This window comes from Euprymna scolopes, chromosome 6 (genome assembly GCF_053919585.1).
Source record: "Euprymna scolopes isolate OS-2025 chromosome 6, ASM5391958v1, whole genome shotgun sequence".
Classification (NCBI taxonomy): domain Eukaryota; kingdom Metazoa; phylum Mollusca; class Cephalopoda; order Sepiida; family Sepiolidae; genus Euprymna; species Euprymna scolopes.
Genome location: NC_136487.1, coordinates 38,043,767 through 38,071,177, shown reverse-complemented (window position 1 = coordinate 38,071,177; position 27,411 = coordinate 38,043,767). Strand labels below are relative to the sequence as shown.

Below are 27,411 nucleotides of genomic sequence, written 5' to 3'. Positions count from 1 at the left end.
TCATAGAAGATGCTAGTGGTGGTACACCACGTTGCATTAATACATGCAGCAACTGCATTGCTGAGGGTGTTGCCATTGTTGCTGAGGGTTGAACGAAAATATTTAAAAATATGCATTCCTGGAATATCCTGTCTGCTAACTTGGATGATACCGTACTCATTTTTATCAATGCTTAGGTATTCTGTCTTTCCGATGTTCAGCTGAAGATCAAACTATGCCAGCCTGTACTTCTAGGATTAGACTTGCTACGGCAGGTTAGATTTACCCTTTGAAATGAGCAGAACATCATCTGCATTCAAGAATGTCTAGGGCAGAGGTCAGTGGAGGTCCTTGATAATGAATGAAAAGCAGTGAGAAGAGGGCCGAGCCACAATTTACTTGCACTGTGATGAGGAAGTCTTTGGGAAACTTGGTGGCAGTTCATACCAGACTCTTTGATGAATTAAAGAGTAATCTGACCCTAACCCTAAACAGCTCATCCAGGGCACCATTGTGTTGTAGCATTTACCAAATCACTGATAAATAAATGAAAAAAAAATCTGTTGATGTTTGCACAAATATTCATATTCATGTAAAATAAGATTTGAATGAGTGCAATGAAAGAATAAAAAAGAAATAAACTGAAAGAAAACTGGAATGTTTTACAAAATGAATGAAAAATAAAGATGACTGGTTTTGAAAGTGTTTGAATAAAGACGAAACCTCTATTTTTGGTTTTCATAACATTGGATAATTAATTTCATAATTATCATATATATATATATATATATATATATATATATACACACATGCACATACACACAAATAAATACTCATCACTTATTATTATAGATTGAAAGATAGCATCAAAATAAAAACATCAGTTTTGGAGAATGCAATAGCACACTTTTAAAGGTACTTTCTCGGTTTTTATGAAATAAAATTTCGCCATCCGTCTCTTCATGATGTTACGTTAAAGTATGTCTAACAAAACAAAAAGAGAACAACAACGAGAATTTTACAACACAAAAACATTTAACACAAACAAAAGGACAAAAAATATTTCTTTTTACACAGGCAGATGACTCCTTCAGTGAACTCGTTGTCGAAGTAGTGTGAAAGTAAAGTAGTTCAGAGTATGCTGATGAGAAGTGAGTGTACCTAGCTGTTAATTTAATTACTCACAAAATGTAATCTGAAATATTAAATTTAAATTAACTTTGATCAAAGGAAAATTTCAAAACTAATCTCCCCCTTTTGTACCACAAGATTCTTACATAGATTCTTTAAGCTGGATTGACTCAAATCACATGGAGTTGAAGCTAAATTTTTCATATTCTTGCAACAACTTCGTTTATTTGAAACCTGTTTTTTTTATACAACACTAATTTATGTTGTTAAAATATGTATCACAACAGAAACATTTTAGCACTCTGTACTACTTGAATCAGGAAAAATGTTTGTGCCGTTCTCTTTCTGATAATCACCAGAAAATATAAGTGTTACACTTCAATCGTTTTCTATTCAATTGAAGATCTGTTGCGATGAAACTTTTGATGAATATCATGATAGTAATTTAATAATAGCAAACATTGATAACAAGGTGTAAACCTTCTATGTTTGACTCTATAATGCTATCTGCAATTACATGAGCAAAACCTCTCTAGACCATCTTGAGTTTACAGCAATTCTTTTGAAATTTAAAAATATTAGACGTTTTAGTCTATTAAAAACAGGGGAAAAGGTCATAGCTCAATGACTTAAAATGAGTTTTTTATACGAAATTTATGACTGACAGTAGTTAAATTTGTGCTCATTTTTACATTAAATACTAATCTGTTATTCCCTATTGATCCTGAAGTGTGCATTGAACAGATACCATGACACTTTATTCGCTGCATCTTACTATAACAAAGGTCCATACAAAATTTCAGCCAGCTCGGTCTAATAGTTCCTGAGAAAAAAGTGTTATTCATATACACAGGAAGTGGTTGATCAAATGTAAGTTCATAATCTTGTCACAAAATGGATAAGATCTGGAAATCCAATCTTGCTTGCAAATTCAAAATCCAAGTTTTCCGCATACTTATTGAGCCAATCTTACTCTACGGATCTGAAACTTGGACTTTTTCAGCAAAGCAACAGCGTCATTTCGATGGATATTGCACATGTCTTTTGAGAAGAGTACTCAATCTCTCATGGCAAGATCACCCAACTCTAGAAATGGTATATGGGGACTTAACAAGAGTATCAATCTCAGTTTGTGAGAGACGTGTTCAGTTTGCTGGACATTGTGCCCTTGCTACAGATGAACTTGCTTCATCATTTGTACTGTAGAGGCATCCATCATCTCACAATCGATCACATAAATTAACTTTTCCAGATAGCATACAATGAGATACATTCATCTCCTAGGAAAATCTTTTGGGTGCTATGACAGATAGGGAATACTGGAAAGGTGTAATGAGTTCTATCTTGGCTGAAGCCACAGAATGCTGATGATGAAATGTGCAAATATCAATTAACATTGCTGCACTCTTATTGCAATGCTTTCTCTCATATGTCAAACTCTATCAATCCTTTCATGGCTTTAAATGTCTTTGATACTTTAGACAAGGTCAAGAAATTTCTTAAGTTGATTCTTTTCAGTGTTTATTTAGAATTAAACCTATTTTTAAAAACTTGCACGAAAATACCCATCACAGAACAAAGATGTCATGTTCTAAAATTATGTAAATTGATTGGGTAGGGTTTTTTTTATACAAACAAAATCATGTTTTTACAATTTTTTTTTAGTCATTTTTAATATGAAAATTGTAACGATTACAAAGGTTATTTTGATCTTGATAGTTTGAATTATCCCCCCCCCCGCTTAACCTGATTGACCAAAACATATCAGTCATAAAATTTGATTTTCTTGGTATTTTTAATACTTGATCAATTTACATGAATTTTGGAATATGACATCTTCGTTTCATGACCATTACGTATATGTACATTTTTCTGTCTTTTTATTTTGAAAACAGGTTTAATTTATATAAATAAAACCGTATATGTATGTATGTATTTATGTATGTATGTGTGTCTCTATAAATATTTAACCAATAAACTCTTAAACTACTGGTCACATAACCTTAATAAATTAACAGGAAATAGTAATCATACACCAAGGATGATTTATAACGAGTAAAATCTTTGTTTGGATGAATGAATAACATGTACAGAAATATGTTGGCAAGTTGGAAATGCAAAATGTCCGTAGCTTGAATTCGTTTTATTTAAAATCTTTCCTATCTATCTGTCGATTGCTCAAATGATAGGGAATGCTGGAGTGCTAAATGTTTTTGTTGCAATTCTAGCTGATGGCGCCCAAATCATTGTTTTTTTTTTTTTAAACCTTTTGAAATTATTATATTAGGTACAATACAATAATCAATTGAGAATTGGCTTTGTAATAATAAATACAAAATCTGCATAAATGAAAATATATTCAAGTATATTTTACGACAAAGGAAGGCCGAAGATGGAAAAATATCTTGTTTAGCATTAATCAACCAAAATTTGATTTCCTTACTTGAAAAAGTGATTGCTCTCCAAAACATTTTTTTTTCTATGGATGAGTCAGCAGCCATTTGAGGGTAGGGGTTAAAAAGATAGTCAGTTGAAAGATATTCATCACCACAAGAGAATTGGAAACAATCAGTACAATGAGTGGAAGATTACTTAAGAAGAATTGATTATCCAAGAGGGCAGCTCAAGTATTTGTTTATATTAAACTTGAAGATGACTAGAAAGATTGATATTACAGAACTTGTGATTGCTGAATTTGAATTAATTTAATATCCTATAAACTTCCTTATTTGTTCGAAGAGGTTCGCTTTTCCGGTCTCTCTTGCAAAAAGAAAAAACATCCTAGGAATTTATCATAGTGGCGTAAATGATTCAAAATCCAGTGAAAGAATGAAATTGGTGTGAATGCAAAATCATTAAAACAAAGAATCCTATTTTTTCGTTTTATCTATAAAAGTGGAAATGTCTGTCTGTCTGTTTCTGTGTGTCTGTGTACATTTCCCTACCAAAAAACTCTGTTAATAATGGTCTAGAGACTCGAGATTTGACATAAGGAGTATTGAGATTTGGGAAAATCTTTTTAATTGGTTTTCGGACAGAAATTTGGCTCGCGGGGTCAAAGTTCAACGATTTGACCTTTGAAAAATTGACCTCTGCTGTCTCTACCAAATTACTCAGCCAATTTCTGGTCTGAACATTTGAAATTTTACATAAAGTGTATTCAGAGATGGGGCAAGCTTTTAAATCGGTTTGAGTGGAAAATTTGAGCTGCCAAGTGGTCAAAGTTCAAAAGATTTGACCTTTGCGGTATCTAACAAACTACTCAGCCAATTTTGAGTCTAAACATTTGAAATTTATACATAATGGGTATTCAGACATGCAGCAAGCATTTTATTCAGTTTTGGAGCGAAAATTTGGCTGCCAAAAGGTCAAAGTTAAGAGTTGACCTTTGTAGATTCTACAAAATTACTCCATCAATTTTGTGTCAAAAGACTTGAAATTTTAGATGTAGGTAACTTGGACATGGATAAAACTTTGTATTTTTGTTTGAGACCAAAATAAGAAATGTTATGGGGTAAAAATTGGGATCAAAGTTCAAAAAAAATTTACTTCTGTAGTTTTTACAAAATTACTCAGACAAATTTTGGTCTAAACATTTGAAATCTCACATAAAGTGTATTCACACATGGAACCCGAGCAAAGCCAGGCTGAACTGCTAATATATGAAATAAAAATCAATCGAATTACTTTGAAGTTATCTGTCCCATATGTTTTATTATTTATTTCACTTAACATTCAGTCTCAAATGTCATAACTAATAACTGCATTGCATTATCCTATTACGGTTTCAATCAATATGTTTATGAATGATCTGACACGTGTCAGTAACTCAGGTTATAAATTATCTGCTGACAAAACCAAATGCAGATGTCAATTCCTAAAATCATTTATAAAAACAATGGAAAAAGAACAAAAAGCAAAATAGGTTACTTGCATATAAGAAAGATAAATCGATAGCTTGTTACAACTGATATAAATGATATTTGCCTTACTGGCTTTCATTAAGAGTCGAACTTCTTTGTTTACAAAACCATTTGGCAAAAATGACGTCAGACAAATTTTATGGTTCGGATGACCAACACTATATAATGTAGTTTTTTTTTTTTTTTTTTTTTTTTTAAGCAAATATAAAAATATTAGTTTTGGTAAATTTTTATTTGGTTTCCACCTTGACATTGTGTGCATCTGCTCTCCATTTGGATATGGCCTTTTTCTTTTCTTTTTCTTACTTAGGAGTCACCACTTATCAAGGCCGGAAGGCCATTCAAGGATAAAGGTTAATGAATTTAATTTAATCTCCCCTGCTTGAAGTCTTGCTAGACAAGAGACAGAATTATATCTGTTCAGAAGTTACATAGTTTCATCAACTTCCATTCTGGAGTCACCTCTGACCCTTAGCTGTCGCTCAAACATTTCATTCAAACAAGAGTTTTCATATAAAAAGCTTAGACATATATACCATAAACACTGTCTTTTAGTTTTGCATATGTATTTTTTCATCATAGAATATATATATATATACATACACACACTCGTGAGCAAAAAAAAAAAAATGGGCCAAACAAATTTTATACATTTTATTGCACTAAAAGCTATATTGAACAAAGAACAATTGAACAAGGAAACTTAAACAAGACTAATAACACAGAACAAGACATTTACTTTAATAAATGCTTAGGATGGAATCGCATTCCCTTTTGATTTCTTTAAAAGATCAATCCTTTTAGACATGCTATCAACCAAAGTGGAACACTGTTAATAGGAGATGCTATTCCATTCGCTTTGCACAGCGTCCCACAGTTTGTCATTATTCAGAAAAGTTCTTCCATCCAATGCACGAGATATTATGGACCAATTATTCTCGATTGGGTTTAAATCGGGGCTTTGACCTGGCCAAAATATCATATTAATTGAATTATCAGAAAAACATTTTTTTCTGACTTTAGCAGTGTGTGCAGGGCATTATTGTGTTGAAAAATAATGTTCTGAGATATTCATTGCTTCTGGATACTTGGTAACAGTCCTGTTTCTAATATTCGAATGTATTCCTTTGCATTGATTGACTTCTCACATCTAATAAGTTCCCCGACTCCTGCTGCAGTAAAAGTTCCCTATAACATTATCTCTCCATTCTCGTGTTTAACTGTCGTTTTTATGCAACTTGGTGAAAATCTTTTTTCTAGTTCTTCGATTGCCCCATTTGGGAGCATCGGGAGCATCAATAACAAGACAAAATCTTGATTCATCTGACCAGAAAACATTCCTAAACCAGTCTATCTTTTTTGCCATAATACAAGAAAAATCTCTTTCTATCATTGATGTTCTTCTTAGATAAAAATGGCTTCTTTGCACACCTTTTAGAAGAAAATCCCATTTCTTTCATTCGTCTAGATATTGTATATCTAGAAAGAGAATTTCCAGCCCCTGTTTTGAATTCTTTGCTATGGTCAACATAAGTTTTCTTTCAATCCTTCAAAACAGTTAATTTAAGCCTGTGGTCATCCTTCAAAGTGAATGCTCTAGGGCGACCAGATCCAGATTTCCCTTTTACCAAGGATTTGACCAATTCGCTTCACTACAGAAAGAGATGTTTTCACTTTTGCTTTTCTTAAAATATCAAAAATTTGCTTGTAAGTCATTTTGAACTGCCTTAATCCTGCAATTTTTTTTTTATATTCTCATCAAGATGCGGTCCTACCATTTTTAGGATTAATTTTTCCATTTATTATTATATGCTATAATAATAATGATCTGCAAAATAGAAATTTTCAGTTAAAATTAACAAAAATTCATGGAAAAATATTGAAAAATTGATTTCTTCTTTCTTTCACTCTTGGCCCACGTTTTTGCTCATGAGTGTGTGTGTGTGTGCATATATATATATATATATATATATATATATATATATATATATATATATACACACACACAAGGTGCCTTCAATAAGTTTCCTACTCAAAAATATAAGGAAAGCCCCCCCCCCAAAAAAAAAAGAAACCCAAAAAAAAACCTTAAGAACAAACCAATATTTAACACAACATAACGAACCTTTCGGCATTAAATGACCCCAAAGTGGTTGATATGCCGTAAAACAGAACAAACAAACAAACAAACAATCAATAAGTTTCCAGATTTTTGTACAGGTATTTAAAATTGCCGTAGGCTCTTGAAAATTCAGTATGTTATTGTTGTACATCTTTTGAGATGACTGACCAATTTTATGATTTCAAGTTCAAATGAACAGCTACAGCAAGAATGGGAATACACCATACTAAAGCCTGATTGTCACAGTTGGTGAATTTCAAAAATGCAATTTGGATGTGAGGACACTAGCAGAACAGTATGCAATAAAATTCTGTTTTAAACTTGGAAAAAATTCCACAGAAATGCATGGAATGCTTCAGACTGCTTTTGGACGATCTTGGATCAATCAAACATCAGTTAGTTTTTAAGTGGCATAAGAGATTCAAGAAAGGCAGGGAGTCTGTGAGAGATAATAAGTGTGGGAGGAGTAAAAAAAGTTGGAACACCAAAGTTGATTGGCTAAATAAAAAGTTCATGAATAAGGACCATCATGTATCTATAAAAGATGGACATCAAGACAGTTCCTTATCTTCTCTATAGTCCAGATCTTGCTCCCTACGACTTTTGGTTATTCCCTAAGTTCAAGGAAAACCTTAAAGGCTGTCATTATGAGATAATTGAGGATATGAAATAGGCTGTGACGAGGGTCATTAACACGTTCACACAAGAGGGCTTCCAAGAGGCCTTCCAGAAATTGTTGGAATGGTATAAAAAAAAAAGTCTAGAAACTTATTTAATCACCTTTGTAGCTTCATTTATAATCAGAACTAAGTATCGAAAATCATTCCAGTACATTATTTTAAATCATCGAGTTTGGGTCTTTATTTATAATTTCTGTCATATTTATTTCACATGATATGTCTTATTTTTAATAATAATATATATATACTAGCAAAGATACCCGTGCTTCGCACGGAGCTTTGTTGCGCACTCGGGTACCAAAATCTGTGGGCACCTTTCCAGTAAGTTGATGTTGTAAGAGCAACGATTGCATAAGGTGATTAACATTTTAACTACCTCTTGTAGTGACTGAAATTCAATCAGGAACTTCACAAAACATTTTCATCAAAAAGGAAGGTTACTTGATGTTACATAGTAAATTTTTCATTGAAGTAATTTTCAACTCTTGCTTAAATTTTATCTTGCACATTCAATACTAAAAACTTACCACAATCAGATCATGTCAGTTTTTCCTCATATCCATTTCTCGAACTTTTCACTGAAGAGCCTCAGGGTAAACTACATTTCTGCTGCTTTGATTTGGAGCCAGAATGTAGAGTTTTTCTGAACTTCCTGTCCGGCTGATGGAGACGTAGAACATACCGTGACTGAAGCAGTCTGATGTCAAGTCTACGCCAATGGTGTTAAATGTCTGACCTTGACTTTTGTTTATGCTCATTGCAAAACACACCTTCACAGGAAATTGGAGTCTCTGGAATTTAAATGGAAGTTCTGAGTCCGATGGAACTAAGGGGATCCTTGGCAGTAGAACGGTTTCGCCTTTGTAGGGACCACAGGAAATGGTGGCCTCAAGTACATTGGTGTGCAATCTGGTGATAACACATCTGGTTCCGTTTGTTGTTTTTGGCGGTTCCAAGGATCGAAGAATCATAATTGGCGATCCAATTTTGAGATTTAAAATGTGTGGAGGCATTCCAGATATCTCCAAAGAGTTTAAAAACTCCACAGGGTAGTGAACAGCTTCATATTCATTAGTAGCCGAATCAACTGACTTGTATTGCTTTGTGTCTCCTGGAAATTCATTCATTATTGAATTGTTCAAATGATTCACATTGCTGTTTAATGGCGAAATAATAGCCCTCTCAGCAAGCCAATCCGGTGATTTTCCATTGTTTTGCAGGTCTGGGTACACTTTGTCTTTCAGTTGCTTCTGATTACCGACACATTTACCAAGCGCAGTTGGAATCTTAATTGTGTCAGGTGAAGAAGTGATAGGAAACTGACCATTACCGATTTGGAGAAGCAATTTTGAGAAGTCTGCTGTAGCTGTGTTATCAGAGATATAGGCTCTCATATTAGTAGTCAGTCTCTTCACTATAACGTGCCTCCAGAGATAGGATTGTTTCAAACTTGCATTGACAATGTTAGCCCTTGTGCCATTTTTAACCACTGGGAGGATTTGACGGAAATCACCGCAAAATAAGGTTGGAATGCCACCCATGGGATTCTTGTTTCCTGTGATGTCTTGCAGTGTTCGGTCAATTGCTTCATAAGCACTCTTGTGCGTCATTGGGGCTTCGTCTACAATGATTGCAGAGGTGTCTCTAATTACATTTGCCAAGGCTGAGTTACCAGTAATTTTGCAAACTGGCTGATCCATTCGATGAGTATCCAAGGGTACTTTAAAAGTGCTGTGAAGAGTGCGGCCACCTTGTAGTAGAGTAGAAACAATGCCACTGGATGCTGTTGCAAGCACAATCTTTCTCATGGATCTAATCTTTGCAAGGATCAAATTGATTACAAAAGTCTTGCCCGTACCACCTGGAGCATCAAGAAACATCATGTTTTTGTTCATTTCACCTTGTGCTTCCAACATTGCCATGAATGAATTGTAAACTTCTCTTTGAGAATCGGTCAGTTTTTCTTGCATATTTTTTGCTTGTAGGGAAAGTTCTTCAAGATTATAAGTAACTTCACGTTGATACTCTCTCGCGAGTCTTTCATCTCTCCCTTGCGTTGGTGCAGGTAATCCATAGCTTGCCAATGGTTGACCGCACATAAGGAGAACTTTTTCTTCAATTAGACAAAGAGTTTTATTGTAGATGTCCTCATTAAAATCTGCTTCTGGATTGTTAACTTCTTGCCTGTATCTGTGAAGAATGTCTTCAGATATTACATCACGAAAAGCCATCCAGATCTCAAGAGGATTTCTTGGCTCACAGGCTGTTAAAATTATCACAAATAGGCTTCGCAAATTTGAAGGTGATTGAGTGGCACTTGCCTCTCCTACTGCTTGATGCAAGTGATGGTCATTTTCTAGAAGGCCTCGAGCAAGGCACGCTGCTCTGTATGTTTCAAACACCTGACCATTGTATGCTCGCAAATTTTGAAATGAAGTTGGACCAGCAACCTCATTGAGCAACAGGCGTAAGAAATAACACTCCCCTGCTTTTGGACTAATCGTGTAGATTCTCCCAATGCATGGTGCCTTCCATACATCATCATTTTCAGTACCTTCAACTTGTACCTCACGCATTCTTCTCATCCATTTCTTTGTCGATTTGTTCCAAGTGTAAAACTCAGGGACTTCTACGTATTTGAGACCCCTTGCAAAGTCATCCTCATGGCAGAGTTGAAAAAATGCTGTCAAAGTTGTGGCAGGCGGTGGACCTTGGGCTCGTTCCAGAGCAGTATCAGCTGAGAACATGACATGCTGCCCATTTTCAAGATGAACAGAAAGTTGTACAATTGGGGGGAAATGTTCATGGATGGGATGTTCCAATATCCTCCAGGCCGCCTCTGAACTGCCGACATACCTTGCATTCTGGAACTGCTGGATCTCATCCACAATGTGACTTTGTACTTGGCCTTGTTGGTTAGCTGCTCCATCAGTTCTTTGTAGTTCAAACACTGCTTGATCACATCCTTTATTCACGTATTTGAGGACATATTTGATGCTTTGGATCGAGCTGCAAATTTCTACGTTAATGTGAGCGTTGAACTGCTGAAGGAGGACCTTGTTGTACGGAACAATCCACTGGTTTGTTATTTCTTGATTAACATACCGACCATTTCTCTTCATCCTTATTGTACCAGTCTGGCCTCCATCTTCTGGTTTTCTTCGCCTGTACTTGGGGTAAGAGTCTTGGCCTTGCTCGGTACACTGAAGAAATTCTTTTGGGTATTTTTTGGAACATTTGTTGTCAATCGTACATGGACACTTTGGATTAAATGGTCCACAAGGTCCATGCACCATATGTGCCATCACTTTAGCATGAAGATCAGGATCTTCCTCTTTGTCAGGGATCTCTGCAGATATGCAGAGATCCATTTTTTCTGGTAGAAGTTTGTCCTCTGGGGCCTGCCAGGTGAGGATGTGTGCATGCGGCAGTCCTCTTTTTTGATATTCAATACTGTACAGGAAAGCCCTCAACCTGCCAAATCCTCCCTTTTTAATAAATTCAAGTAACTTTTTTAGCTTCTGCCTGAAAACCCTGGCAACAATATCTGGACGATCCTGAGGGTCTTGCCCTTGAAGACAATTTTCTGTAATTTCTGTCCACTTTGGATTTGTTGTGAACGTGATGAAGAGGTCGGCTCGGCCCATTCGCCGAACATATGCCATGGCATCACTTTGACGCTCAAACATGTATCGAGGGCCTCCTGTATAAGTTGCCGGAAGAACAACTCGTTGACCAAACTGTTCTGGATTCCCATCCTCCCTAAGAATTGAATCTCTCAAGTTGCTATAATTGTCAGCTCTCAGGGTCTGTTGCTCACGCCTCAGGAACTGTAAACGTTCTGTTTCAATCTTGCAGTACACATCCACCAGCCATTGTTGAAATAGCCTTCGGTACCAGAGAAAATAGTTTCCAGGCCGAGTCATTAAATGGTACGAATAAAATTGCTGTTGGGTAACTTTTCGCCCATTGGATGCCTTCATGTAGATGTTGTAAGATGGAGAACCATAGGGGTACATTAACGGGTACATTAAAGTATCGTAGAGGGGATGTAGTTCGGAGATCCATTTTAATGTATCATTTCTAAAACGCAAGACAATATCCCGGTTAGCTGTTGGTTCATTCTCCATTAATATTCCAATCTCATACGTTGTTGTTGGAGCATTGAATCGCCGTGGATGCTCTTCTTGCGGCCTTCGGTCTTCCCTTATGACAACTTTATGTTCTACCAAGTGTTCTTCTTCAATCCTCTCCTTTGTTGTTTTCAGCTGACAAATGAAGCTGTTGTTCTCATGTAAAAATTCAGTCAGACTTTGGAGAATGTCTCTATTGAGTCTACTGTCACGTCCCCGATTATGTAGTTCCTCTTCCAGACTATCCAAGAAGTAGACTTGAATAAACTTTGCTGTTTCATCTTCAGGTGGTAAAAGACTCCCAATCTGGTGGCAAACCTGGCCTCGAATTCTAAAAGAAGGATTCCACCCATGTACTGCCACAATTTTGTGACCAAATGATGTCATTGCAAAACAATTGTTATAACTGCGTAGATTTTGCAGAAAATCTTTAGAGATGGGACCATTGCCGGAGAGCAAATCTTGAAGCAACTGAGGCAGTGGTGGAAAGCTATCAAGCACAACTTTGCCAGAAGAACAACAACAACCAGGGGGTTCTCCTTTAAATTTTACAGCTGAGCAATGTTGACATACTTTGTCCATTTTTCCTATATCAGCTGTAGTGAGAGAGTCATTTTTGTTGTAGAGCAATCCTTTTCTATTGCAGTGTTCTATTTCATGGTGTCTCAAAGCAGTCATTCGTTGTCTAGCTGCCTCGTTTTCTGTCAATTGCTGGGGCAAAGTCATACTCTCTCTCCATGCAGCCTCTCGTTGTTGCCCTTGGTATAGGCGAAAGCTTCATTGGGTTTCCGATTCATTCTGATGTCGTTGAGCCACTCTCAACTGACCTTGTGTACGTCTACTTACCTCATATAATTCATTCGATCGTAATATTGCTTCTCTTTCCAGTGCATATCTTTGCCTTTCTTGAATTTCATCTTGTGATGAATTTAACCGCCTTACAGCATGTCTAGTTCTGTCAGCTTCACGTTGGGTTTCTCTTTCCAAATCTGACAGTCTTGCTCTCCTTTCTCTTTGACGTATCCTGTTAAGTTCTAGACGTCTTTCTCGATCTGGATTGTTTTCATTGGAGCGAACTGCAGCAACTCTTAGTCTATTAGCTTCCAATCTTTCCATTCTTTCTTCCTCACTTTCGTTTCTACTTCGTTTGGGTGGCATAATTTCGGTTTTAAACGGAATTGTTTAACGATATTAATGATTGTAAATTAATTAAGCGTAAAGGAAATGTATACTAACTGAAATGGACGAACTATAAATAATATTTCTGAATAGTACAATTATAAACAATTATATTGTACCTATTTACTATGCCTCCCCACGGGACAGAGTTAGACACCAGGGTCGTTTTTTAACGTGGAGAAAAGGTACAAAAATAAAAATTGTCTCAGTCGTGAAGGATTTCTCCTCCACCGAAAGAGAACAAGAAAATGAAGTGCAGCATCTGAAGAACAGATACTACACTTTGATCTTGACCAAAAGGAATGAATAAAAGCGACCTACGTGTGACTCATTACTTCCGGGTGTAAACGTCACAGTCTAAAAGTAATAATTAAAAAAAAAAAGTAAATGTAAAATAAATGTAATACCAACTTAGGTTAACTAAGTAAACAGTACAATTAAAACAGTTCTATTAAAACAAATAATTACTAAGATCTAGGTAATTGTTAGTCTCATTGTTATGGTTTTAAAGAAAAAAATGTGTAAAAAAAGTTCTGCTTTTGTGAGTACGTGTATTTCTTTTAAATTACATAACCTTTTTATTTTATTATTTATATCTCTTTTAAATTTATATATTTTGTTAGTAAACTGGAAGAAATTCAGTTTAATAAAACCTTGTTCGTGTTCTTTACGTTAAACTCATATTTTTATAAAAGGTTCATCCGGTTTAAAGAAAGCACTAAGTTTAAATAAGACTGGAAATAACTAATTCAATATATAAATAGAAAAATGAAATAAATATAAGCTTTAAGTCTTAAGATAGTAATAATCAAAATGTAATAAATTATTTGTAGTTCAAATCTATGATAAGACAGGCTTTCGAAATAGGCTCGACCAGAAAGATTAAATTGGAACGAAATTATAATCTCCGTGCCATTTTCAAAACAACCCCACAAAAGTAACGGTATCCTGCAGTTGGTTAAAATGACAACGTTGGTTGTAAGAAAAATGTAAAAGAAAATGCGCTTATCTGTTTATTTTGACCTGTTTTATTTAATTAAAAAAAAATTGGCTATAACTGGAAGAGAGCGTTATGTTTTGGGGGTTGTTTAAAAAATAGAATGGAAATAAAGTTAGTTCCGTTTTAATTGTGTTTAATTGCGGCAAGCGCTAACAAAATCGAAAAATCACTGTTTACATTCGAAATGTTAACTTTTATAGGTTTACAGGTTTGCTGACAAGGCTGGGGGTGTTTAATACAATTATTTTACTAAATTGATTTTTTTCATTTAAAAATAAAATTATTTCTTTTTTAATAAAGTTTTATTTTAAAATATTTGTTTTTGTTTATTTATATAAAATTACGATAGTTGAATTGTATTCTTTCAATAATATTGGCAAGTAAAATATAAAAGATTAAAACGGAACGAAATTGAAATTTCCATTACATTTTCAATACAATCCCAAAACATAAAGCTTTCCTCGCAAATGAATTGTTTTGATAATATACGTAAAGTGAAATAAATCGAATATAAAATTAAATGAAAATATATTAAATAATTAAATGTTAAATAGATTTTGTAAATAGTACAGTTGAAATGATTAGAATATTTCCAATATGTAATAAGGTCGAGGTAATTAGTTAAAGAGATTTAATATAATGTGATATGCAAATGAGCATAAGTCATTCGATACGGGGGTGGTTTGTAGACTAGTATATAAAGAAATTAGGCAAAGATTCTTATATCTCCTATAACAGAAACATCCTAAAATGGGTTCTAATGTTTCTCTACCCGGAGAGATCTACCCTCTTACCTCCTTTATATTTCGTTGATGATGGAGAGCTGTACACACAGACCGAAACACACGAACCCTATTACTTTATAAAAATATAGATATTTATATATATAAAATAGCTATTAGATTATTTACCTAATCTTTCTTAGGTTTTGTAAAACATTTGTTTGTTTTTTGTTGACTTTAAAAAAATTACTTAACATTAAATTTCTTACATACCTTAAGGACATAAACAAATTAGACACTAAAATGAGAAAAAATGTTGACACTGTACCAGAGTCTGCCTAAGTTGTATCTTCCCAGAGGAGTAGGAGGTATGGGTCTCTCAAAAGTTAACCCTCAACATTATGCCACTATTGTGAGCACTGGGCAATATCTGATGAGCTCGCAGAATCAAAACCTCATGATGTTACATCAATAATAAGATACAAGAGCCAGCAGAATCATCTCCATCACGAAACTGGCCAAACATTTTGGTCTTTGATATAAATCACGACAAGCCTGCTACAGAAATAATCCAAAAGAGTCAACAAAAATACACAAAGACATTCTATTGTAAAAAAACAAAAAAAAAAAAAAAAAAACTTGAAGAATGGGCCAATCAGCAGCATACAAAATATTTTCTGGGCGAATGGATGAATTCCCCCAGCGCTATATAGATAAAAAAAAGATGCTATAGACTAGCTAAAAAGAGGATTATAATGGCTGCCCAAGATCAATGCTTAATGACAAATGCTTTTTAAAAGATGAGTGATCTCAGCAATGATAACAAGTACAATTCTGCAATACAGAAGTAGAGAGTTTGAGACACCTGGCATCCATCTGGGGGAATCAAAACAACAGTAAGCAAAGGTGTTTAAAAAAAAAAAAACAAAAGTGGAAGTAGACAGGCAGGCTCGAACCTATAACACAAAGGAGAAAAACAGGTTAAAAAAAATGTGACATCTTAGCAGATGTCTCCATCGCCCAACTGGAAGTTCCAAATGTTGAAATTAAGTGTAGTCAATCCAACCAATACGATGACTTGCGAAAATGGCAACGCAAAAACCGACCCCCCCCCCCTTGTAGAAAACTGGCCAGTTGAGGGTGAAGGAATTAATGTTTTTGGCCAATTTGTCAGTATTTGTTGTCCGAAACATCAAGCTTCAAAACCATAATGATTTCGTCAGGATTCGTTGCGTCTGTCGAAAGTTTTTGGCAGACATACAAACATACATACATTCACACAAACCGATAATTGAGACTTATATCATAGATAAAAATGAATTTTAATTAAATTTAAAAGTAAAAATTAAGTTCAAACATATTGGTCAATACAATAAGTACATACATATATGTTTATACATACATATATTTATTCAGTTGTATTAGGTAAAATGTCTTACTTATGTCTGTGACAATATCCATTATTAATTTCGGAAAAAAAAAATCCCTCTTCCGCTCCATCATCTAGCACGCTTTGAATCGATCTGTTACGTCCACCATTTGAAAAGGGAATATTTTTCCGAAATTAATAATGGATATTGTCGCAGACATAACAAGTAAGACATTTTACCTAATACAACTGAATAAATATATGTATGTATAAACATATATGTATGTACTTATTGATTTGTAATTCGACACTTGTTCTTGTCTACTTTTACCAACAATGACTATATTTCATTCCTCGCATTGTGACAGCCTTTTAAATCTTTACTACAAACCTATCCCACACAATGCTTCAAGCAAACTACACGTCAATCCTATATTGGTCAATACTTTCAGCATGAAAAAAAAAAAGGTATTGTAGAGATATAACCTTTGCTAGCACTCCCCCTCTCAAAAAATGTGATCTTTTGTTTTTCATATGATTCTGAAAACTTGGTAGAAAGAATATTTAAAAAAAAAAAAAATAAAAATAAAAATATTTTATAATTCAGAGTGGGAGATCAGTTTAATATATGAAAAAAAACAGTTTCATTTACAAAACGTTTTGGAGATTTATAAAATAAAATATTTTTAACAATATTGGATTGCATTTAAAAAAATTTTTTTTTTTTTAAATATTAGATTTTTCATGAAAATCATTCATCACGAGTGATAAAACTAAAAATCTTCATTAAAACAAAAATATCTCCTTTTTATTGTTGCACATTCTGGGACTCGACAAATCTATTTGATCCTTATTTTTATTTCTCTATTTGTAGGCATTTGAATGCTTCCTGAAGGGATTGAAACCATCCCCAATAAAATGTTCGGATGGTTGTTGGTCAGCAGAAGCTAATTCCTATTTCAAAAGGATTGTATCTGACTGCAGACTTCATGCTGAGGTAAGCTCTTGTTATCGTTGTTTGTGGCTACTGTGAATTTTACATGTGTTCACTATGGATGAGATGGTAATGCATTGGTAACAATAACGTAAACCATGAGACTGCAAATATTGTGCATATGAGCGCGTGGTAAATTATCAGCAGCAGTAAAGGATGATCAGCATGCAAAGAGATTAGCAGCAGCAGCAGTTGAAAAATGTGCATATGCAAATTAGGAAGTGTGCGTGAGAAGAAAAAGGAAAAAAGGGAATAAAAATGCACCATGTGCTCAAGCAGAAAGAAAGTCGACGTCAAAGAAAATGAACATGTAAAAGTCGGGGACGAGAATGGGCCAGCTGTGGCTGGTATGCGGTCGGCAGAAAGCAAGTGTGTATTGAAGAAAATAGATGTATCTGGTCAAGGACGAGAATGGGCTAGTTATGACTGGCATGCGGTTGGAGGAAGGAGAAATGCGTGGCAAGTTAAAATGAACGTGTGACAGCGAGAGACTTTATAAGTGGTGCCAAAAGTATCAGTAATAAATGGTTTTCTTTAAAAAAAAAAAAAAAAAAAAATGCGGATTTTTATTTATTTCTGTCCTTTGTTTTTCTGTAACGGTTACATTATACAACTCTACATAACAATGTAAGGATGGACAAAAGTTTTATCTGGCTCTTACTACTCTGTATTGTGTAAAGTATTCCTAAAGTTATGCCATGGAAATTTTGCTAAATGAAAAGCTGTTTATTTGGTCGGGCTGAAATTTTGTATGGTTATTACTGTTATCAGAGATGATCATATCCGTATATCAAAATTTGAAAAATCTGTAGTTGAAATTCTGATAAAATTTTGACATTAACCAAAATTTTCAAGGTCATATAAGATGCACAACTTAGTTACAATATAGGCTATGTAGTAAGTTTCTGTGATGAACAGAACAACATCTGACTTGCATCTTGTCTGTGATCTTGAAATTTGACTTTGAACTGATTTAATTTTAGGATATAAAAGTTAGAACCTAATCAATATCTTGACCAAATAATAATCTGTCAAGTCATGGGATTAGTAGGTCATATACAAATATGTTAATAAACCAACAAACTTGACCAAATGCATAACCTCCTTGGCGCAGGTAACCATGTCCTGTTGAGACCATTTTATCACTTTTACTATGACCTTTGAAAAAGGTAGGAATTCATCTGCTCCCCCTTCCAACTTTAAGCTAAGGTAAAATAGATGGGTAAACTAAACTTAAAAGCCGTTTTATAGTTAGTCATGTAGAAGAGGGAAAATTGAAATATAATCTGTAATTAAATCTTTGGCCTGTCTGATAGAGTTGGCGTAATATGCTATTTTAAAATTCTATTTGATCATTACATCACTTTTACTAACAGCTTTGGAAGCCATATAAATCCATCACCTTTCCCTCGTCATGGCATGTTTGACAAACGCTTGAAAACCATACCCCATGGGTCAAAACAAGTCTTGTGAGTGAATTTGGGTATGATGAAACTATTTGGAAATTGAAAAATGTCATCTATATATATAAAAGCGAAAATGTATGTATGTATGTATGTTTGTGTGTCTGCTAAAAACTTTTGACCGACGGAACAAAAATTCACAAACTTGGTCTCATATGAAAGCCCCATCCTCCGGATGATAAATATTGAAAAATTGGCCCAAAAGGACCATCAGAAGTGTGTCAACTGATCGATTTTCTGCAGGGGGGGGGGGCAAAAAGTGACATTTTAATGTTAAACATTTCATATTTTTAAATTGATTTATAACTGCCCAAAAAAATACGGGCGACAACTCTTCTACATAAAGTATACACGAGGCCGTTTATTTTGGGTCAACTTGTATTTAAAACCCGCTGAGTCATGTCACGTGATCTTGACGTCAGCAAGCTTTAATGGCAGTCTGAATTTAAAAAACATTGTTGTTATCGGAAAAAAAAAAATTTAACCCTCACACAAGCTAAATTATGAACTTCTACGCTATGACAACGTTACCAAAGTTATTAGCACATTAAAAATAGTTAGATACAATAGTTAAACGAAAAATAACAAGCCAAAAATGTGAAGTAAAAAAAAAATACGCTTACAAAAAATATTAACGATCGAAGTTTTTACAAAAAAACAAACCCAGACGCAATTTTCTTTTTTAGTAACACTCTTTAGAGTAAGGAAGACGAAGTGTGAGAGAGAGAGAGAGACACAAACAGAGAGAGAGAGGGAGAGACGCAAACAGAGAGAAAGAAAAACGTTAACTTTTTCACCCCGAAATCGACAATTTTCAACAGGGGGTGGGGGGTCAACAACACATGCGTCAGATGACGTCATGACCTGATTTACTTTAAATAGTTGAAAAACCGAACAAATTTCATATACGTCGCTTTAGCTCAGGTAGTTAATGCCTTGGTTCATTATCTAAACGGTTTGGGTTCGAATCGTGGTGTGAGATGTTTTTTTTCTTTTTTCGATTTTTTAAATTTAAATATTAAACCCTGTATTATTTAAGCCATTTTTCATGTAACGTTTGTCGGGTACCCACCGATTTTTTAAATTTTAATATTGAAACAAGCTTATTTAAGCCATTTTTCACGTGTTCGTTCTACTGTTTTCATCATTCGTTTGCCTTACGTTAGTTTTTTTTTGTGTTTTTTTTTTCGATGTTTTGATTCCCCCCCCCCCGCTTAATTAAAACATTTTCTTTTCTTACTTCGCTTATAACAATGCTTACGTCGTCGTCGTCGTAACGATCGACGACTTTCAAACATCTTTCACTTATTCGCTTATAACAATGCTTCATTCTGGCTGGCCGATTTAATTTTCAAACTTCGCCTCAGGGCTTCGGCTTCGATCCTACATCCCCCTCCCCCCGGTTTCTTTTCTTTTTTATTTAACACCACACACACCTACAAACACCCGGGCAACGCCGGGTACTCCTCGCTTGTGTAATATAAGGGAGAGAAGAAGCATCGACATGTAGAACCATTATAGAACTTAAGAAATTGAATGAGTATTCTTTTGCATATTAGTATTAAGTGTATCTATCTGGTGTTGCTCAGGATGCACTGATATCCTTTTATTTGTTTGTACATTTTTAAATACGATAATGTCTTTATTGCTTCTTTTAATCAGACTATTGTTCTCATCTTGTTATTTGTGCAACATTGCGGTCAGCATAGTTTCCAACTGTTGTCAGGCATCTTGAAAATGAAGAAGATAAAGTTACTGGTTACATACATGGTTTCATATTCTTAGAGTTGTTTTTGTTTCTTCGCCGTGTGAAAAAAAAAAAATTTGGTTCTCAAGGGGAGGTAACTCACCTTATGATCTTTTGTGTGCTGGAGTAAACTGGAAGTTTCAGGGTTAAGCTAAGTGGTATTAATTTTTGGTCACTGCATCTGCATAGGAATCTAAGGTGGTTGGTCATTCTTGCCAGTTTTTTGGTAAAGCTTTTCAAGTCTTTTCCAAAATATTACACAAATAACACTAAAGATGAGAACAATAATTCGATCAAAACAAGTGATACAAGTAATAAGCCCTAACCTCACAAATTCAGAACTGTGAGATAATCTCTATTGTATTCTTTAATTTCAAATGTTGATTTTTAATTTAAGCTGATTATTTAAAAATGTTCATTAGTCTTATAATTTTAAAAAATAAACTGTACCTACGTGTGTTATCTTATTGTTGATAACACAGTACAACATTAACAAATGGAAATTAGCTTGTCAGATCAAAATTTGGTTTGTCAGCTTAAATGTTATCTAGGTTTAATTTTAAGAAATTGACAAAATAACTTAATATGTGAGATTGTAGTATTGTGACAGTGTGTGATAATGTCTCTGTAATAGAAGTGGATTGTTTCATGTAAATATTGAAAATAAAAACAAAGTTTCAGGTCACAGTTATGGTCTTTGGTGTGGTTTCAAGTGAGGGCCACATCATGCCACCTCACATCTTCAAAGTCTACTTGAAAGTCAACGCCAAAGTGTACCTGAATGTGCTGAAGAGTGTGGTGATTCTCTGGTGCAATCAGGTGGCCACTGGCAGAGCCTCTGTGTGGCAGCAGGATTCAGCAAGTCCGAAGAGACCCAGACTTGGCTTCAGAAGGAGTGCTACAACTTTGAAATTTTCTCTTACTGACCCCCTCCTCCCCCGACCTAAACCCGCTGGACTGCTTTGTTTTGTCATATGGAGAGAACATCACCAACATGACCTCCTACAACATCAAAGCCAGCCTGATTGCCTCCATCCACCAAGCTCCTGCCAGTCCTTGTACAAAAGGCATGTTCCCAGTTCTGAACCCATATCAAGACAATGATTGAGGCTGAAGGTGGCTACATTAAATAGATGTCAGCTCTACTTCATGATCAAATTACCTGAATTGACTTTTTTCAAAAAAGGTTTTAAAAATCAAGCTGTAGTATTGTTTTCTGTATAGCGACACTTTTATCACTCCACCCTGTACATATATTTTAATTTGTTTATAGAAATATGGTTTTCAATTTTCTTGCTTTTTAAAATGCTTTTTTTATTTTTTTTTTAATTGTAGATCTATTCTGTTGTGGGTAACATTCTGCATGTCGATTTGGTTCGACAGACAGAGACTGGTTCCCAGATTAATTACAATCGAGAACTTTTGAATCTTGGATTTGCTGATGTTGCTGAAGAAACTATCCTATCCCGGGTAAAACTTTTTAATTATAAACATACTTGAAAAAAAAAAAAAGATACTAGGAAAAAATTGTGACCTATGGGGTTACCTTGTTGAACTCTGCTTAAATTGTTTGAATCAAGGTGGTGTTAATTTATAAAACCAGTTAAATATTAAAAAAAAAAATAAAATTTAAAACAAAATGCCACTTTCTGCTCTCTCTTTCTTCAATTGTGGATTTAATAGTATTAATGCTTGTGGTGATACTCTGTTTGTTTATAATGGATTGTTTCAATCTGTTTATTCTTTCTTTATTCTCTTCTACTATTAATAAACAGAAAGTGAAAGAGCAATAGAGGTGAGCGTAATAGAATGAGAGCATAAATTAATCTCAAAATCCGATGAGTATTTTAACATGTATTTTATTAAATTAAAATATAAAGAAAAAAAATCTTAGGGAAATTAGTATTACTTTAATATTATAGCAACAAATAAAAAACAAGCTAGATGTCTTCTGAAGAAAACATGTTTTAATTTTATCTATATTTTATTACAGCCTAAAAATGAAATCCTATACCTGTATAAAAGCCAAGTACGTCCTATAATGGAGTACTGTTGCCACATTTGGATGGGAGCTGCGCAGAGCTTCCTGTCCTGCTTTGACAAAGCTCAAAACTAACTTTGTAACCTGATAGGTGATGCCCTTTTTTCTACCCTGCAAACTCTTTCCCCACAGGAGAGACGTTACGAGCCTGTCTCTGCTCTGTCGCTATTTTCATGGCAAGTACTCATATGAGCTTCAATCTCCCCCCCCCCTCCCAGCCAAACTTTCATAAGAGACTCGATAAATGGTGACTCGTTTGTAAAAATAAAAAAATTTAAATGTAGAATTGAAAACGATTTACATGTATTTGTTTCTTTCTATAATTTTATATATGATATAATCACGTGAACATACCGGTTCCTGTTAGATCACCGAAGTTAAGCAATGTTGAACTTGGTCAGTGCTAAAATGGGTGACTATTTGGGAATTCCAGGTGCTGCATGTGCTCTGCTTATGTCGGCATTGTTTCCAGTCATTGTAGACCTCTCCTTGTCACTGGATTCAAGCAGGGCTGATTCAGGAGGTGTGGTTGAGAATTGCGCAACCCTTGCCTCAAACTTACATGCGCAGCTACCCTTACAGGGGGTATCCTTTGTCTCTTGAAATTGAACGGAAGTATCGAGCAAATTATTTTTATGTAGCTGCATTGATATTGAAGCATGATTAACCAACTTTATCGAAGTTCCATTTTTTTATTTTTTTTTTTTTGTAACATTTGTGATTGGATCTTAAAAAATTTTAATCTGCTTTGCTCTATATAATCTTACTTGCTATTCAGGTTTTTAATTGTATACTAGCTGTATATTGGTAGATTATGTTTCTTGATAAACATTTATTTTTATTGCTCACCTTTATTGTTCAGTTACATTTTTGGTCCCCCCGATTTATCGGAGAGGGACCTATGTTCTCAGTGGCATCTGTGCGTCCGGACTATTGCCAGATAACCGTCCATTAGTTTTTCCTGAAATTTTGCCACAAATTGTATATCATTAAATAGATGTGCACAGTAAAAATACTTTTTTTTTACAAAAATTCCTGTTGCACCCCCAGGAGTTCAAAAGAGGTAAAAAATGCCTCAAAATGGCCAAAAACGACACATTTTGCCCCATAACTTTTGATCCATCCATTAGATTTTTTTAAACTTGGCCAAAATGTGAAGCCCATTGTTCTTAATATAAATCTAGTATGAGTGACCCTGGCAAAATTCTGGTTCACTTCCCCAGGAACTTTCAGTGCTAAAAACATCTCTTTTATGGCTCTTTTTTCATATTTCTCAACAAAAACTTCATATGTCTGACTATATAGTGTTTTTTTTATGGTGGTTAACTCAAACATACATGTGTTAAGGCCCAGAGCTGCACCGTTATCCATTTACACTGGGATTCGGCTACCACAGGGGCTCAAAAGAGGTCAGAAATGCCCCAATATGACCAAAAATGACACTTTTTGCCCCATAGTGTTTGATCCACCAATTAGATTTTCCCGAAACTTGGCCAAAATGTGGAGGCTATTGTTCGTAAAATAAATTCAGTATGGGTGACCTTGGCAAGATTCTGGTTCGAATCCCTCTGGGACTTTTAGAGCTAACAAAACGTTCCTTTTTGGAGCTCTTTTTTCATATTACTCAAAAACTTGATATGTATACCTATATAGTAGTTTTCCATGGAGCTGAATTCAAATATATATGTCTTAAGGCATGAAGCTGCATCCTTTTTCCATTTTCATGGGATTCGATGTTCCCAGGAGCTCAAAAGGGGTCACAAATGCCTCAAAATTGCAAAAAAAAATGACATTTTTTACCCCATAACTTTTTCTCTATCTATTAGATTTTTCTGAAACTTGGTGAAAATGTGAAGGCAACGTTGGCCCTTCACACTTCTCACATTCATCATTTCTTCACTATTTTTTGAGGCGTCATCTCACATGTAGCACAAGAGGGGGACCACACACGCGCGCGCGGCTTGTTCCCCTCATTTTTAACTTTATTATATCTGAATTATTATTTCCGTCAGAATTGTGAATTCTTTTGTTTATTTTATTAGATTTGTAATAGTTTTTTCCATTAATTTTATCTCATGAATTTAGCTTGACAATTTCTTTTGAGAATGAGACTCAAACGTTTCTGTGTAGCTCGCATACCATAAATATATTTTTATAATATATTAGTAGACACCCTAGCACTGCCCTGCTGTAAAATATCTTAAATATATTTTAATTTATGAAGATTTTCTATTAATTATTATTATAGAGTCAATTCTCTGTGGATTATTATATTGTACCCAATATATAGTAGTGATTTTGAAAGTTTAAAAATAAAATAAAATATGACTTAGATGCCATCAGCTAGAATAAAATTAAAACATATAGCTCTCCAGCCTTATTCGTTATCATCTACATACAAAAGCCTGGAAAAAGTTGATGCTGTAAATATATATATATATATATATATATATATACATATACACACACACAAACATACACACGCGTGTATGTGTGTGTGTGTGTGCTAGAACTTTTTCATTCTAAATGCTATGCAATTATGCACAATGTAGAAAATATGCATAAAAGAATTGTGCATAATAGTTGAATGAAATTAATTATCCAGTAAGAAACCATAAAAAATGAATTATTAATCAATGATTTTTTTTATTTTCCAAGGAATATGAAAATTAGTTAACCTTTATGGTTGTATATCCATAACTGAGTATATTAAGTTTGTATTAACTTCTGAATAGAAAAAAGTGGGGTTTTAATATCAATATCAGTATGACAAATAACTCAACTTTGTATGTGTATGTGTGTGTGTGTGTATTTTGGTAGCCATACTATACAAAATACCACAGACTCGAAAGCTTACTCACAGTGTTGAGAAAATGATGTAACTTGAAAATTCTGTGGTCTTTAATTATGTTCACGATGGGTATATAAGTGCTGATGACACTCAGCTCTATAATAGACATGATGGAAATACCTGACTACAACTTGGATGTCTTCAAGTCCAACATAAACAAATTCCTGATGAACCGCCCCCTTAAGTAATGACACTTTATCAAATCTCCAATACTACTGATTACTACGATACTATCCCATTGATTACTGTACATTATCCCCAAATGGCTTCCAGGCCTTGATAAGTGGTGACTTCCATGTAAAAAAAAAAAAACGTACACATCTTCAAGACAATAGTAGAAACCTTAGAAAACGACGTTCGGTCTGTAGTGAAATTAGGCCATAAATGGATGATAACATTTGATGATACTAATACTAAGCTGCTTTCCTTTTACAATTTCAAGAAACCTTCTCAACCGCCGATTTCCCCGACTAATAACATCCTACCTAAGAGCACATCATTTAAACAGTTTGGCGTAACATTCACAGGCAACATGAATTAGAACAAATACATTGAGGACATTGCCAAGGTTGCTGCAAAGAAAAATTCTTTAAATTCTTTTTGTTCAAAACAAAATTTCCCATTGCTGATAGTATTGATAAAATAAATATTTATTGATTTTAAAATACCAGTGAAACTAAAATCTATAGATCAACTCCATTTTCCACGTGTGTATTTTACTTTTGCAAAAATATATGCACATATTACAGAGGTTTTTTACTAATCGTTAGTGACAGAGATTTGATAAAGTGTCTTAAGGGGGCGGTTTATCAGGAATTTGTTTTTGTTGGACTTGAAGACATCCAAGTTGTAGTCAGGTGGGAAACAGGCAAACAGAAGAGAGTTCCACATTACACTTGTGTCCCCTCGACGTACATACCCCCGACTGATCCATTAGGCAACAAAATCCCACGCAATTCACTATAGAGATCCCTATATGCCGGAGAGCCTTCTACTCTAATAGCTTCCTCCCTCAGACTGCTAGACTTTCAAATTCCTTCTCTGCTTCCCTGACTGTACTGACATGCAGAAGTTCAAATGTAATGTAAACAGACATCTTGCTCATCCCCTTACATTGTTCCTCGTAAGTATGATCACAAATAATGTCCAAGAGGCAATATGCCTTATTTGGAGTGAACAAGAGTAAAAAAAAAAATAAATAAATAATAAATAAATGTTAACAAACCTGTTTCTTTGTTTACTGAAAAGTTGTATTGTTAAAATAATAAATTTGCATTATTAAAATAATAAAATAAGTAAAAAGCTACAATTTATAAAATGTCCATCAGCTTCTTGTTGAAGTTTTCATAATTCTTTCAGACACTATTAACAAGCATTCAATTATAAAATGTTTTTTTTGATTAGACTAATACATTTTATATATAATATTTATTTGTCTCTATAAATAAAACAGATGTGTGTGTGTAAATATTTAACAGATAAACTCTTAAACTACTGGTCACATAACACTGAAATTAACAAGAAATAGTAATCACACACCAAGGAATAAAATCTTTGTTTGGATGGATGAATAATGCATACGGAAATATGCCAGCAAATTGAAATGCTAAATGTTCATTTCAACTTGCTGACAGATTTCTCTTACTTTTGCATATGCGTAAATTCATTCATAGCTTGAAGTGGTTTAATTTGAAATCTTTTCTATATGTCAGTATAGGATGGAATGATAAAAATGTTGTCCTAAAGAAAACAATACTAACTTTAAAACTTTTATTGAAAAAATCAATGATGTAGTAGAGCTGACATCTATTCAATTAAGTCACCTTTAACCTCAATCACTGCTTTGATATAGGTTCAGAACTGGGAGTATGACTTTTCCACAAGCGCCGGCAAATACTTGGTGGATGGTGACGATCAGGCTGGCTTTGGTCTTGTGGGAGGTCATGTTGGTGATGTTCTCAACATATGACCAAACGAAGTAGTCCAGCAGGTTCAGATCAGGGGTGGAGGAGGGCCAGTGAGAGAAGGGTACATAGTTGTAGCACTTCTTCTGAAGCCAGACCTGGTCCTCTTTGGG

At 34.5% G+C, this 27,411-nt stretch overlaps 1 protein-coding gene across 1 annotated transcript in view; it reads left to right on the top strand.

Moving 5' to 3' along the window:
• The window catches only part of LOC145277613 (ATP-dependent RNA helicase TDRD9-like), a 228,291-nt gene that overhangs the window by 165,210 nt on the left and 35,670 nt on the right, over nucleotides 1-27,411 (top strand). Inside the window, exons 29-30 of the mRNA XM_080129144.1 lie at nucleotides 17,113-17,235; nucleotides 21,778-21,912. Coding sequence (XP_079985270.1) covers nucleotides 17,113-17,235; nucleotides 21,778-21,912 — 258 coding nt within the window. The remainder of the gene's footprint in view (nucleotides 1-17,112; nucleotides 17,236-21,777; nucleotides 21,913-27,411) is intronic.